Source organism: Chelonia mydas, chromosome 8 (genome assembly GCF_015237465.2).
Source record: "Chelonia mydas isolate rCheMyd1 chromosome 8, rCheMyd1.pri.v2, whole genome shotgun sequence".
Taxonomy (NCBI): Eukaryota; Metazoa; Chordata; order Testudines; family Cheloniidae; genus Chelonia; species Chelonia mydas.
Genome location: NC_057854.1, coordinates 7,413,788 through 7,428,832, shown reverse-complemented (window position 1 = coordinate 7,428,832; position 15,045 = coordinate 7,413,788). Strand labels below are relative to the sequence as shown.

Sequence of the window (15,045 nt, the reverse complement as noted above, 5' to 3'; positions counted from 1 at the left end):
GCATCCAGTTCCCTACTGGCTCTGCTGCAAAGTAGCCTTTTGCAGCTGCTTGATTATTATTATATTGTTTTAGGCTTGCAGCTGGTAACCCCAACCAAGTTTCAGGACCCCATTGTGTCAGGCATTGTAGAGACAAGTAACAATGAAGACAGATCCCGCCTCAAGCAGCTGCAAGTCTAGGTGTCAGACAGGATGCAACAGTTGGCAGAACAAACCAGGTGGGGGAGAGCAGGAGGACCAGGTAACAACATGAACAGAGTTCAGCAGAAAAGCAGAAATCTCAACTTACCCCCTGCCTAGCTAATGCCACTGGGCAATGATTTGTAGGCATTATGACAGAGGAAAGATGTAAGGAAGGATTTTAACAGATGTGGTGGCTTTATGATATTTGCTGGGGAGATTTTCCCAAATGCAGTGGGTGGTGTGGGGAAAAAAGCATGGAGGTGCCTGAGGGAGAAGTGGACAAGTACTTTCATGTGCCTTGTTATCTCAGCAGAGCCATTACTCCTTGGCCTTATGGAATGTGTTTTGGGTGGTAGACAAGGTGTTGTTTTTATTTGACAACTGCTTTCACAGGTCGATTTGCTGAGGTATTTTCCACTTGTTAGAAGTTTATACTCAGCCCACCCATACCATGAAAAAGCCGTAAGACCAATCAAGCCCTTTATTGCAGAGGGCTCTAGGAATTCTGCCTCCAGTAGCAGATTCTGTGGGCAGGCAACTGCAGATATTTCAGTGATCTCAGTGCATTTTGCCTCAGGGTGCCGCACAGCAAGCAAGAGTGGTCCACGGGAGCGAGTTAAGGAGGTACCTGAATCCACCTTCTTTTCTGTGTCTGTTTTCTAGCCTCTCAAATTCCTCTGATGCTAGGACCATCCCACTGTCTGTTTGATTGTCCTGGGAGGAAACAAGGAAGCAACATGCATTATGAGTACCATCCCTGTCAAGAGATCCATTTGCTCATCAAGCGCAGCCTCAATCCTTCATTAAATCAAATACAGGAGGTAGCTGGGAAGGGTGAGAAAGTAGCCCTGAGGGGACTGTGGGACAATTTTATCTGTAAATGCCATAGTTTCACCGGGGGCCCACTTTTCAAATGTAGCCTCCTAAAAATGGCATGTGCAAACGCAGAGTTTGCATGGGGAGCATTTCCAGGTGTTATATGATGCAGACCAGGGATTGTTAAAGTCTGGCACAAGGTTATTAGCATACAACTGGTCCTGTTGTGGATTTCAGTGTGCTTGACCTATTGGCCTTGTTCTTACAAACCTGGGAAGGGTGAAAAGCCGAATCCTCTCTGGACGTCGCTGGCAGATCTAATTTACTTGTTCAACACTCAGCTCATACAGTGATGGGCGCTATAGAAAATCCTTACATGACAGATCGATGAGTGTGCATGGGATGGGATGAGATAGTGTTGGGATGGACAGATAGAGAACTGTCCTTCCTCCATCACCAGTAAATGGGCCAGAAAACAAACAATCCCCTCATCCCTCCCTGCCCGACTCCACCCAGACTCCACTCACCGGGTGTGTTTTATACATTGTGTGTGTCATGGGAAACTCTTCAAATGTCTTAATTCTGGATGGACACCTTATCTGATTTCCTCCAGTCAAACAACCGGGGAATGACACACAGTTATAATATCTGGCAAGAGAAGCATACAGCACACAGTAAACCAAATAAGCCAATATCTGGATCAGTGCTTCACAACAGGTCACTTGCCCTATGATGCCTTCTCAATATAGAGCTTACTCTGGGGAGCAGGCAACCACAATGACGCATTTAAGGGGGCTGGAGGGATGCATACACCTCAAGACTCCAGTGCTGTGAGGTAGCCTCCCGTTCTTACACTCGTGGAGTGGAATATTGTGTTCCCTGTCCCTCCTGCAGCAGAAAGCACACTTTAGTGAGGGTGGCAGCAAGGCAGACTTTCCAATCTAGCCCCAGTCCAGAAAAGGTTTCCATCCACCCAAACAGAGGAGCCGTTCACCTGAGCAGGGGTAGGGTTACAGTGCTTAGCAGCAGGAGTAGCTGCTGATGTATTGCTGTAGGGGACAAGGTGAAAGGGACAGAGCCAGTTACACTGAACAGAGACATGATTAAAGCCCCAACACGCAGATGTCCTCATGTTCCAACATTAGATTGTGGAATAGCCTCCCAAAGAAAGAGGTGCAGGCCTGTCACTTGAGTCATTTAGAAAGGGACAAGATAAAGCACAGCTGGGATCAACCTGCATTGGAAGAGAGAGAGACTGGACAGTCTAACAGGTCTCTTCCCTTGCTAATGCACAGGACCCTGAAATCTATAGCCATGACTGCCCTGTTAGTGTAGCTAGAGGTGGGTGGAGGAGGCAGGTCGTATGCTCAGACATCAAGGTCTCTCCCCAGTCACCGAAGAGAACATGAACAGAACCCAGATGCAAAATCTCTAAGTGTTGGAGTCAGACCTGCCTAGAATGCGACCTCCCAACCTAGCACTACTGGAATCTTAGCACTTCCAAAGGGCATCCTTAGAAGTCTGGATCCCTGTTGGCTCTCTCTTTGCCTCTCACAGTGTTTCCCAAAGGACAGCAGGAACTCACCTCGCTGCTAAGCTGTGGCAGCGTAGCCTCATGTCAAATTCCTCTTCATCAGAGTTCTGCTGGACAGAGGAAGGCACTTGGGAGAAGCCGTCATCTTCGGAGCTTTGAGAGTCATTCAGTGGGATGTAATCCTTCCCCTCCTGAAGGGAAGGAAAGTGAATGTGCTTACAGAAAGAAGAGGACTCTGCAAACAGGAGAGAACTTTGTACATAGACACCATCAATAATGGGAAGGAGTATTTCCATTGTATGCAGTGTTTTTGTAGCCGTATTGGTCCCAGGATATTAGAAAGACGAGGTAGATGAGGTAATATCTTATATGGGACCAACTTCTGTTGGTGAGAGAGACAAGCTCTGTGTAAGCTCGAAAGAACAGAAGTTGGTCCAATAAAAGATATTACCACACCCACTGTGTTTCTCTAATATCCTGGGACCAACACAGCTACAACTACACTGCATAAAATGGAAATATTCCTTCCCATGATTACTTCACCCACCTTGTCTCTCTATTCCTGTTTTAGGTCTTTTGCTTTTCTGAAACACAACAACCCCCTAGAGATTTCCATGTCCTTTGAGTACAGTGAGTTAAGAGCCTGTGTGCATACAGGTGTGTACAGTGTGTGTTGATGTGTATGTATGGGGGGAATAGGGAAAGAAAATAACTCTGATTCCATAACTTGATAATGCATACAGTTCCTTAGGCTTTCCTCTTCGGTGTTTATAACAGGTATGTATGGTACTTGTTCTGCTGACCTCCATCCCTAGGCTCTCTGTTAGCCACTTAACTGCCTTTGGGCTGTCCTGTACATACAATACAGAATAAACCCTACGTCAGGTGCTGCCTTGGGTATAGTACTTCCCGCTAACCGACTTATCAACAACTACTGAGCAGCACCTGCAGTGTGTTGCATGTCGCACACCTGTTATGTGATGTACCAACAAAATGTCAGCATTCCAAAGACACACAGCTGCAGACAAGACATGTCTGCATTTATAAAATGGTTAATTTTTGTTTGTAATTGAGAAGGTTAGTCATATTTAAGCATCCAGCTATCTTCACCTAAAATAGTGTGCAAAGGAGAAGTTAAAACCACAGTGGCGTGCTCATACCAGATAAAAGTGCTGATAAGCTACTGTGTAGTAACAGTAATACGTTAAGGTAAATCTGTATGGCACTGTTTGCATGTGTTTGTGCAAAAGAATAACTATTTAATTCAAATGTCCATGAAACTCAGATCCGGAAAGTTTCAAAACTTCCTGGTGTTTGTTAATTGTGCCTGACAGCGGCAGGAGCCTGCCAGGAGTTTGAATCAGTTTAAAAACGAACAAGTCATAATTTACAGATAAGGATAAAAATACTAAAAAGACAACTGAGAAATAATGAAAAGGATCTGTCCTATAGCTAGACAATAGTGATATGTTTGATACCGTGAAATATACATTTTACAAAGTGAAATTTACACTAATTTATACCAGCAAACATATATATTGTATCTCCAATGATGCTATGCTGATTTGCACCAGTGTAGGCTCTGACCCCCTGCTATGCCCCTCTGCCTTCACACACATGCACAAACACACACGGAGTCAGATGTGGGCATAGCTGGCCAGCAGGATGGGAAGGAAGGAAGGAAGGAAGGAAGAATGAGCTGTTTGAAGAAAACTGGCCCAGCGCAGTTTGGTGCTGGATTATGACAGTACATGAGAACCTCACCTGCTGGACATTTTCCTGAAGAAGGTCCCCCAGGATCTCCACCAGGTCTGAGAAAGTTGGTCTCTCCTTGGGGTCCCCATGCCAGCAGCTCAGCATTATACGATAACTGCCAAGAGGAAACAACGTGCACTGTTCATCAAGTTCATCCTTCTTGTTCAAGCTGCAACCCCCAATTGAACACAAGGACTACTGTAACACCACTGTGATGGAGGGGAATGTGATCCCCCATGTCACCACCTGGCCTCCTACAGCACCAGCCCAGTTTGGTTACCCTGCACAGAAGAAAGTTTAAAGTTGAATTATTTTAAATAGCTCTGAAACATCCCTCCAGTTCTTTTGATTATTCTTACTTGTTTCAGGCTCCTTCCTGGAGACTTGGTAGCAGGCTAAAGAGTGGCAGGGCCTGCCCACCACACACTGGTTGAAAGAGAGAGGCTATCCAACCCATCTGTGGGACTTTCCCCTGGCCTCCTTGGCCCCCATGTTTTCTTGTGTTTTTTATAGTATTTCCTTAGCGGGGGTTCAGGTCTGAAATCTCCAACTCACATTTCTGCAGTTGCGTATTCTGGAGCTCTCATCCTGGTACCATCTTTCAGTCTCTGACAGAACTCCTCATTGATCTGCACTCCAGGGTAGGGCGAGGCACCTAGGACAAAAATCCAAAGATGGTCCAGGGGTTGGAAAATGAAGTCCATAGGATAACAACCAAACTTTCTCCTCATTCTACTTTCCTCTCAAACCAAACTGAGACGCAGTAACTATTCTGTTTCACTCCCACTCATGAAGTGGATCTTCCTTCTCAGCCAGAAACCCTCACATTAGGAGGAGGCTGTCTCCAGACCTCTAGTCCTGGCTACCACCTTCATTTCACATTGGGAGGAAGTGGTCTCCAGAATGCCCTCTGCCCCACATTGGGAGGAGGTGTCATTTTCTTTCCACTTCTCCCTCAGACATACTGCAGAAGAGAACATTCTTCCTGCACAGAAAGGCATGGTGACATCATCATCATGACCACTACCACTTACCTAGTGAAAATATCTCCCAGAGGAGGACTCCAAAGGACCAGACATCACTCTGGGTGGTGTAGACTTTGTCAAAGATGCTTTCTGGAGCCATCCACTTCAGAGGAAGGCGAGCCTGTGGGACAGAAACAAGCTGTTGGAATTCAGTCACCATCACAGCCTGGAACAAGGCTATGGATACCAACAGGGAAGCAAAGCCAGACATCCTGCAACTGCTCTTCCCTGGCCAATGTTATAGACAGATGAAGACGCACACGTGAAGTCAGGCAGTTCTTCAGTCAAAAGTCGGGAATCATTGGGGTCTGGTAGATATAGAAGGGGGTTAGGGATAAACAGGCAGGGAAAAGAGGAGGAAAAAGGATAGTTAAGAAGCTAAGAAAGGAGAGAAGGATGGACTGATGGGCAGAAGGGATAAGGATTGATGTCTGGGAAAGGAAGAGAGATGTACATAGATCTGCCATGCTCTGTTTAGAGCTCATTAGTGATTATAGCAGTATATGCACGGATAAGTAAATATCCCATTCCTGGCTGAACCCAGTGAGGGATTACAGTCTGAATGTTCTCCTGTCACAGATGGTGTTAGATCACTCGCTCATTCCTGTTTCCCTGGTCTTTCCCTGCATATACCAGCCACAGGATGGTTTTTATACTTCCAGTCCCAGTTCTAATCCAAATGTGAGTTAGCTGAGATTCTATACTCACACTGCCCTTCCTGACATAGTCAGGATCCTTGTAGATGTCTCGGGCCAGTCCAAAGTCACAGATCTTCACCACATTGTTCTCTGACAGCAAGATGTTCCGAGCTGCCAGATCTCTGTGGATACACTAAGGGGAAAAACAATGGCAAAATCATAAAGAGTGGGACATGTGGGGGATTAGAAGGGGAAACTGAAGTGCCTCTCATTCAGTTCCCTCGTAGCAATGAAAGTAGGATCCCAGCACTTAGATGCACTCGCCTTCCACCTTTGGAGATCTGGGGTCAAATCCCATTAGCTCACAAAGAATAAATAACAACCACACAAATAACTGCCTCACAGAGTATTGGATGCTGGAAACAGAATAAAACAAGTTACATTTTGCTTCCTTATGGGAGCTGGTACCTTTTTTTTTTCTTTTGAAAGAGGCTGAAGTTAAAAATCAAAAGGAAGGTTGGCTAAGGGCCTGCACTGGGACTCAGGAGATCTGAGTTCTATTTGCACCTCTGCCTCAGACTTCTTGAGACCTAGCGTAAGTGGCTCAATCTCTCTGTGTTTCAGTTCCCCACCTGTAAAAAAGGGAACTAAGAATAGTTTCCTACCTCACAGGGGTGTTCTATGGATAAATTGATATCCCCCCTCACCTCATTGCCATTTTACAGATGGGGAACTAAGACACAGAGATTAAGTATATGTGTACGTATACATAATACCCACACCTACATATGAAGCATTCAGTAACTACGATGGTGGGCACCATGTAAGGTCATTCATAGATAGACAGATGTAAAACAGTAAGGCAAGCTCACCTTTCTGGATGCCAGGAACTCCATTCCACGTGCCACCTGGAAGCTATAGCAGATTAGGTCTTCCATAGTCAATGGACTTTGCCACAAATCATCCACTGTCCAGAAAGGAAAGAAAAATTGTTATCTCACCCAGCTAGTGGAATTTACCCTCCCCCTGCAGACCACCTCCACAATTGCTGGACCAGGTCAGCATCTAGGCAAACTACAAGGATGTTTAATGGAACCTCTTTCCTAAAAGTACCAGATCCACCATACAGTTTCCCTGTGACCATTGCAGGTAAAGAAATGTTCACTCAAGGAGTCTGTGCAAGTTTGAGGAAGAAAATTCCCGCAGCTAATGCTCTTCAATTAGGACAGTCACAGAGAAATCCCAGACCTATGGAGTCTGTGCCAATTGCAGAACTAGGCAAGCAGAGGATGCTTCCAGATGAACCATATTCACCACTATTAGTATTTATTATTTATATCGTGGTAGAGACTAAAGGCCCTGAGGTATCAGGGCCCATTACGTAGATACTACACACATACAGAGTGAGAAGCTGGTCCTGGCCCCAGAGAATTTAGTCTAAGTTTATTACAAGAGACAAGAGATGGAAGGGGGAAACCACAAGGCAACAGCGAAGTGATTAGATTAATTAATAGTCTGCCTCAGCATCAGAGGGGAAGAAGGCTCCCTCTCTCCCTTTCAGGGATCTCCCTTTATCTGTTCTCACATAAAGAGGAAGATGCATGTCCTATATCACATGGGGAGAGGAACTCACTGGGTAGTCCCAGAAAAGCCACTAGTCTTCCATGTGACTTAGTCAACCCATCTGGAAAACTGAATAAAATGTCTAGTCAGGAGACCAGGGTTCTACCCCACCTCTGCCAAAAACTTGCATTGTGCCCCAAGGCAAGGCATTTAAACAGTCTGTGTCTTGGTTCCCCCATCTGTAAAATGGGGTGATAACTTACCTGTCTCTGTGTAGCTTTTTGAGACTCCAGACGAAAAGCTCTTTGTAAGAGCTAAGGATTATTATCTGTTAAAAACTGCCAGCATTCTCCATAGACAGTATTAATCTTCATCACACTGTCTTTTGTAACGTAGGATCACGTAATATCACAATTCCTACTAATGCAAGACGAATAGCCTATTTGTCCTGGTGAATCAGAGTTCCCTGCTGTACATTGTCAGATGCCTTAATTATTCAATGTTAATTAAGTTTGGCACTCGTTTAACGGGATGCAGTGAGGAGCTGCTGGTGAAGACTGGGGCTCATTACCTTCCTGTCTGGGCTGTGCTGTCTGGCTCTTGTTCATCAGAAGCCTGTTGAAGATTGCGCTGTTGCTGGTACCAGAGCGACTCCTTCTGTCTGCTCTCACTGCTTCTACTAAGGACCGGACCTGGATGCGCAGTCTGGGTGATTTTTCCTGGGAAGCAGGCCAGGCCCAAAAGGTAATCATGGGACACATCGTCTAACCACTGCAGCAGTAACTCAGTTGACACATTCATTGTATCCTAGGCTTCCCAACTCTGATCCACCAATAGAGCCCAATCCTGGCCTCGAATCACCAATCTCCCATTGGACAGGAAGAAATTTACTCTCTGCATTCACACATCAAACACACTGTTACGTGGAACTGACACATGAGGTCTTTGTATCTTATTGTCAGGGTTAAGCTCATTCCAAGCCAGACATATTCTTCTTCCTTCACTAATCATGGGAAGGGCCCTTAGAGATGCCACAAGATGAAGGAGGCTACATACCGTGTAAGGACTGAATCCTTCCCGTTTGGTCCGCAGGTAGTTGGAGAGGTTTCCATATTTACAGAACTCAACAATAACCATGAGTGGGCCTGGAAGAGAAGAAACAAAGGAGTTCCTGGGGCAGAGTTAAGGACATGGGGCTAAAATCTCTCTTGATTTACACAACACACAATCCCATTGCACTCAGTACATACACAATCACACACACACACACACACAAATAAATACAAACAGTTGCATCCTTACGCTAATGCACACCTACACAGTCACACACACAACGGAGGAAATGGCAGAGTGAGGCAGAGGGAACGATGCCCAGCATAGAGGTGAAAGAGCTTTTCACTTCACGGCCAGCTGCCTTGGTGGTCTTGGATATTTACCATTGGGCTTGGTGCAGGCACCCAGCAGGTTAACGACATTGAGGTGATTTCCAATGTGAATGAGGATCTTCAGCTCCGACATCAGCGCCTTGTGCTCACTTGCAGTAGCTCCCTCTGGAAACAAATGAACTGAATTATGGTTCCCCCTTAATTACAGCCCCTTCTTCCTCCCTTCTTTTTACTGAGGCTTTATCCCCAGTAGCCTCCAAACCATGGCAGCATGATCCATAACTGAGTTAAAACAGTTCTTGTCAACATGGTTATGGCACTAGTGTAGATATGGCTTTAGGACTTTTGAATATTAGCTTACAAAGCAATAACCCCAGCCCTGCAGAATCACTGTTCGAAGGCGGGGTGGGTTGGACTATTAATGTAGAACACTGAAGTAAAAGCGAACACAGGTTGGGCCTGATACACTTAGACCAGGGGTAGTTGGAAGTGGTTTATATTCACGGATAAATGACCACACAAGGGTTATAGACACACGGATATAGACACACACACACTTGTAACTTGGCCTTTTGACTTCCTGAGCTGATGTGATGAGCCACAAACCCATTTCAGGGAAACAAAAGGAATTTGGGGTTTTCTGATCCTGACTGAAGATAGGAACATACAGGTTCAGAGTCCCCGGCTCGATTTCAACCCAGGAGTTCACTCTCTAGTCCATTTACTATTCTAAACACCCAAAGGTACTCTTTGAACAGCTCATTCTACATGGCATTTTCCCCAGAGAACACGAACAGCATCAGGCCTTGTGTCTTGGTAGTAATTTAGGCAGAAAGATACTTTGTTATTTCTCCATGACTCAATTTAACTCACAATTTGTATCCTCCTTTATCATGAGCATTTTCTCTGCTACATTCCTCCCTCCTAATCTCACCACCTCTGGGATTTGCAATTTTTGGCTGTTTCACTGTGGAGATTTTCCTAACTTGTGTGGAAGGAGCTCCTTCTTAAACAAAATCTGCCAGGCCTCAAAGTCAGAAAACAACAGCACCTAAAGGGGATCTGCAACACTTCTGGAAAAATGTAGTCACAAACACACATTTTCAATCAGGCTTCTGAAATTGCTCCCACAGATTTTACATGTGCATCCATATGCACAAATGGGCACTGAGATGAATAGTTACTTGTAGGGCTGTTGATTAATTGCAGTTAACTCATGTGATTAACTCAAAAAATTAATTGCGGTTAAAAAAATTCATCGCGATTAATTGCACTGTTAAATAGAATACCAATTGAAATTTATTAAATAGTTTTAGATGTTTTTCTACATTTTCAAATATATTGATTTCTATTAAAACACAGAATACAAAGTACACCGTGCTCACTTTATATTATTATTTTTATTACAAATATTTGCACTAGAAAAATGATAAACAAAAGAAATAGTATTGTTCAATTCATCTCATACAAGTACTGTAGTGTGACCTCTTTATTGTGAAACTTACAAATATAGATTTTTTTTGGTTACTTAACTGCACTCAAAAACAAAACAATTTAAAACTTTAGAGCCTACAACAGGGGCGGGCAAACTTTTTGGCCTGAGGGCTGCATCGGGTTTCTGAAATTGTATGGAGGGCCGGTTAGGGGAGGCTGTGCCTCCCCAAACAGCCAGGCATGGCCTGGCCCCCGCCCCCTATCTGACCACCCCACTTCTCGCCCCCTGACAGCCCCCCCGGGACTCCTGCCCCAACCAACCCCCACTATTCCCTGACTGCCCCATGGGGACCCCTGCCCCATCCCCATCCATGCGTCAGCATTATCTCCTGCAAATTGTAACCAAACTTGTTTGTCTGAGCGAGTGGCTGAAGTAGGACTGAGTGGAGTTTTAGGCTCTAAAGCTTTATACTGTTTTATTTTTGAACGTAGTTATTGTTTTGTACATAATTCTACATTTGTAAGTTCAACTCTCATGACAAAGAGATTGCACTACAGTACTTGTATTAGGTGAATTGAACAATACTATTTCTTTTGTTTTTTACAGTGCTAGTATTTGTAATAAAAAATAAATATAAAGTGAGCACTGTACACTTTGTGTGCTGTGTTGTAACTGAATTCAATATATTCGAAAATGTAGAAAACATCCAAAAACATTTAAATAAATGGTATTCTATTATTGTTTAACAGCGCAATTAATCACGTGATTAATTTTCTTAATTGCTTGACAGCCCTAGTTACTTGGTTTCCACATGCAAATGTTCCTCTCTATGTGCTTGCCCCTTTTGCTTACATGTTAGGTAGTTGTATATATGCCTGGTAACCAATACGCGCAAACAAAAGTGATTTTTTTTATCCAAATGGCAACATGCAGAATAGGAGGGCGCCATTTTAGGGGCCTGCTTGAAAACGTGGCCACAGAAGTTTAAGATCTCGAATCTGCAGAATGCAATTTTACTCCAGCTCTGAAACTGGCCCTAAGGCAGATTCAACTCTCCTGACTTCAACAGAGTTGTGACCTACTTACCTCTGATCTGAATGTGGCGCTTAAACATGAATTACAATCACATTTGAAAGCAAACGATTTGAAAAGCAGCTCCTCCTTCGCTGACAAGCCGAGAGTGGGGTTCAGGATTCTGTATCTCTCCTTTAAGAGTCACTGATATCACCCAAGCTCTTGAAATGAAGCAGGAAAGGAGTGTTTTCCTGCTCTATGCACAGCCTCTTAGGTGTCTAATATTGGTATTAACTCCAGCAGAACCCTGAACTCGAGTTTTGGCAGCTATATGAAAGAACTGATTTTTAAATATTTTGATTCTTAATGTTATTGTACTTTGTGTCAGACGTGCAGTGATCTAGAGACTATGTTACCAATTTGAGACCTTAAACAGTTCTACATAATTAGGGTCAGGTTTTCAAAAGTATGTAGGTGCCTAAAGATGCAGATGGGTGCCTGGTGGGATTTTCAAACATATTTAAGCACGTCAGGTGCCTAACTCCAATCTGTGGCAGAACCAGAGCTGGGCACTTTTGAAAATTCTGTTAGGCACCTAAATACCTTTGAAAACCTGGCCCTTTGTCCTTCCTTCCCCTGTCTGCTCTGCCATGCTTCTTCCACTGGACCTGCATGGGGACAGAACATCACTTATCAGAGGTCAACAGGGTCAAAGGCCATGGAGCTAAACGTTAAGAAGGAAGGTTGTTCCTTTAGGGCATGATCCAACCTCCATTCACATCACCAAGGGCTAGATCGGGCCCTTGGACTCTTTAATGGCATGAGCGCAGGTATGCGCTCTAGCGATGACAAGGGATTAGTTTAAATCACTCGAGATGTTTCTGTGAAAGACAGATATTAACCAGATGGACGTTCCCAGGCAGATGACTAATCCCCTGCTGTCCACAAAAACCATTCATCATGCCTCCCCATCTTCGTACCTTTCAGCATTTTAACTGCCACAGTTTCACAGCTGTTACTCTTATTAATCCCAAAGGCAGAGGCTTCCACCACCTTCCCGAAAGCACCATGGCCCAGGACTTTACCTGCCAAGGAGGGAAACACGGGGTAAAAGGGAGCATCATGGAGGACTGGTTCAGAGCCTGGGGAACGGGACAAAAACAAAACAGGAAACGGCGAGGAGGAGAAAAGGAGTGACAAAGGAAGAGGAAGAAGTGCAGTGTGCACCCTTCCCAGGTGGCTGCCTGCTCAGATGGTTATAATGAGAGAAAGGACAAGGGGGGGAACTGAGACAGACCCAGCATTGACAAAGCAGAGGAAGGAAACAGCTCGCGGAGGTGAGGTGCCATTTGTTGCCCTGGAGCGGAGTGCGTGGGAAAGGTGTGTGAGACACCTTGGAGCAGAATGGCCAGGGCTGATGTCATTATTCCAGTCCTTGGCATTCTCATACACAGCACTCTGTGTAACCCTTTGTAGGCTACATAAGAAGTGGAGTGGAGCGATGTTGTGTGTATGTGTCTCTCTCTCTCTCAGGGTGGTGGAGTCATTCCTAGCCCTGGGTTTTAGACTGGAGCTCTGATGTGCCCTCAGGCTGGCACACTCTGCCCATGCAGCTGCAGGTTCCCTCAGGACAACTGAAAGGAGATGCATGCCCTGGACAAGCCAGAAGCCCCAGGCTTCAAGTACATTTGCTGCTCTTCTGTTGGCCCTTCTGAGTTGCAAGCCATGTCCAACAGAGGGATACTCCTGAGTGGGAGATGGACCCGAGCGATGGGGTGGCAGAGTTATGAGCTCTGTGGTTTCCCTGGATCGAGGTGATGAATGGAGTGGAGGAGTGTGATCAATTCCAGACCAGGAGCTCTTTCAGAAAGCAACCACCACATCAGACAGGACACAAATAGTAACACAGCTCTGCGATAGTAAATTCCCTCCCTGGGTCCCAAATACTAATCAGCCCTTAATCATACCCCTGCCTGGTACATTAGTATTATTATACCTATTTCACAGAAGGAGAAACAAAGAGATTAGGGGCCAGGTTCTCATATCTGTGCTCCTTCACAATTGCATCTTACTCCACAAGTAGCCACACTGAAATCAATGGGTCTAGTAATCCAGTAAGATAATACGCAGTGTGAGCTGGGGTTGCAAATCCGGCCCCAAGTGACTAGACATAGGTCACAGAGTGGGGTTAGAACCCAGGCGTCCTGACTCTAATGGCAAAATGACATACCTGACCCTATGAAGTGTTGTTGTAGCCAAGTGGGTCCCAGGATACTAGAGGGACAAGGTGGGTGAGGTAGTATCTTTTATTGGACCAACTTCTGACCTAGCTGAAAGACGGAGCACTGGGAGACTCAGAAGCATTGGTGGTGGCCTTCCAAAGTGTTACCAGAGCCACCGCTGGGGAACGATTTCATACAAGTTGTCCAAGCTCCTCCTCCTCCTCACTCATCACCCAGTGTAGACAGGAGCAGGGTCTCACAGGGAGAGCTACTTAGCTCCAAAAGCTTTTACATTGAGGTACAAGAGCTCTCAGAGAGAGGACAGCACACATTGTTCACACAGAGAGAGACCACGGTCCTATAGGGGCCTGGTTTTGGGGACCTGGCCATGACAAAAGAGTGACTCCTGAGTCCCAGGAATTCCCTCAGAGAGCGAGGGAATACAATCCAGAAATCCACAGTAGGTCCCAGGATGGTGACCGAGGAGAGACAAAGAAATCTGCCAAGCATAGCTGAGCCAGGAAACATTTGAAGGTAGAAGCGGTGGTCCTGAAGCCAAGGAAGTAGTGGACACACAGAAGGAGAGAGAGCGAAAAAGCTGGAGCCCAACCATCAGATGCAGCCAAGAGGCTCACAGCTGCCTGGTGGTGAGTGCATAGCAGGGCCCTGTCTGTCCTGTGGCCAGCAAAGAGCTCTCACCTAGCCGGAGTCGCTCCCGTGGGAATTCCCACTTGCTGGAGTCATAGGGCAGGTATTCGCACTGCTCCTCCAGGGGAACCTCTCCAGGGTCCATGATGATGGACAGGTAACCGGTTTTGATGTCAGCGTGGGCGGGCTGCAGGAATCAGCAAAGAGGGGGTGTGACTGGGCAGTTCAGCATCAGTTCCAGTGGGGAGACGCTTACACGATTCCCGTTCTGTCCTACCCCCTTGTGCTGTGACCTGACTCCATTGTTTTCTGGCATCACAGAGTAGGTTTAATCATTCTGAAGGGGGGTTGGGGGCTCCCCCTATTTTCCCTCACTCCCTTTGTTCTGGGTCCTCTTCTCCAATGCCAAACACCATTCTGCCTCCTTCCCTGTGGCTGCTGTGAGCCCTGTACTTGGAAGGGAGCCAGTCCAGAGCACCATCCAGTGATCATCCTGCCGGCAATGCTAGGACTAGGGACACGCTGCAGTGGCTTTGAGGATCACCTTTGCAGCTACACCTCCCACCCTGAGAAGCAAGAGCCTTGTGAACTCATATCTCCATCTCCCCACTGCTCTCCTACCCTCCCTCCCTGGCTCCACACTGCAGGAGTAAAAGCAGGCAACGTACCCTTTTGATGTTGCAGAAGATGAGGATGAGGAGGATCCAGAAGAAGACAGCGATGACCCCAGTCCCAATGAGGATCACGATCTCCACGTTGGTCCGGTCGTCAGAGCCTGCAGAATGGGAAGGGAAATTGCCAAGTCAAAGAGATGCTCATTCTCCACC

General features: G+C 45.9%; 1 protein-coding gene across 3 annotated transcripts in view; it reads right to left on the bottom strand.

Moving 5' to 3' along the window:
- The window catches only part of FLT4 (fms related receptor tyrosine kinase 4), a 98,846-nt gene that overhangs the window by 4,740 nt on the left and 79,061 nt on the right, over positions 1–15,045 (bottom strand). For 2 of the 3 annotated variants that reach the window (XM_037907394.2, XM_037907393.2), the window contains exons 16-29: positions 14,887–14,993; positions 14,270–14,405; positions 12,329–12,433; positions 8,951–9,064; positions 8,571–8,659; positions 8,086–8,233; positions 6,824–6,918; positions 6,022–6,144; positions 5,323–5,434; positions 4,844–4,943; positions 4,298–4,403; positions 2,585–2,724; positions 1,527–1,647; positions 812–897 (exon numbers count right to left, since the gene is read on the bottom strand). In XM_037907394.2, coding sequence (XP_037763322.1) covers positions 812–897; positions 1,527–1,647; positions 2,585–2,724; positions 4,298–4,403; positions 4,844–4,943; positions 5,323–5,434; positions 6,022–6,144; positions 6,824–6,918; positions 8,086–8,233; positions 8,571–8,659; positions 8,951–9,064; positions 12,329–12,433; positions 14,270–14,405; positions 14,887–14,993 — 1,582 coding nt within the window. Of the gene's footprint in view, positions 1–811; positions 901–1,526; positions 1,648–2,584; positions 2,725–4,297; positions 4,404–4,843; positions 4,944–5,322; positions 5,435–6,021; positions 6,145–6,823; positions 6,919–8,085; positions 8,234–8,570; positions 8,660–8,950; positions 9,065–12,328; positions 12,434–14,269; positions 14,406–14,886; positions 14,994–15,045 lie in introns of all 3 variants that reach the window. The other variant, XM_043520878.1, reaches the window with a different exon arrangement.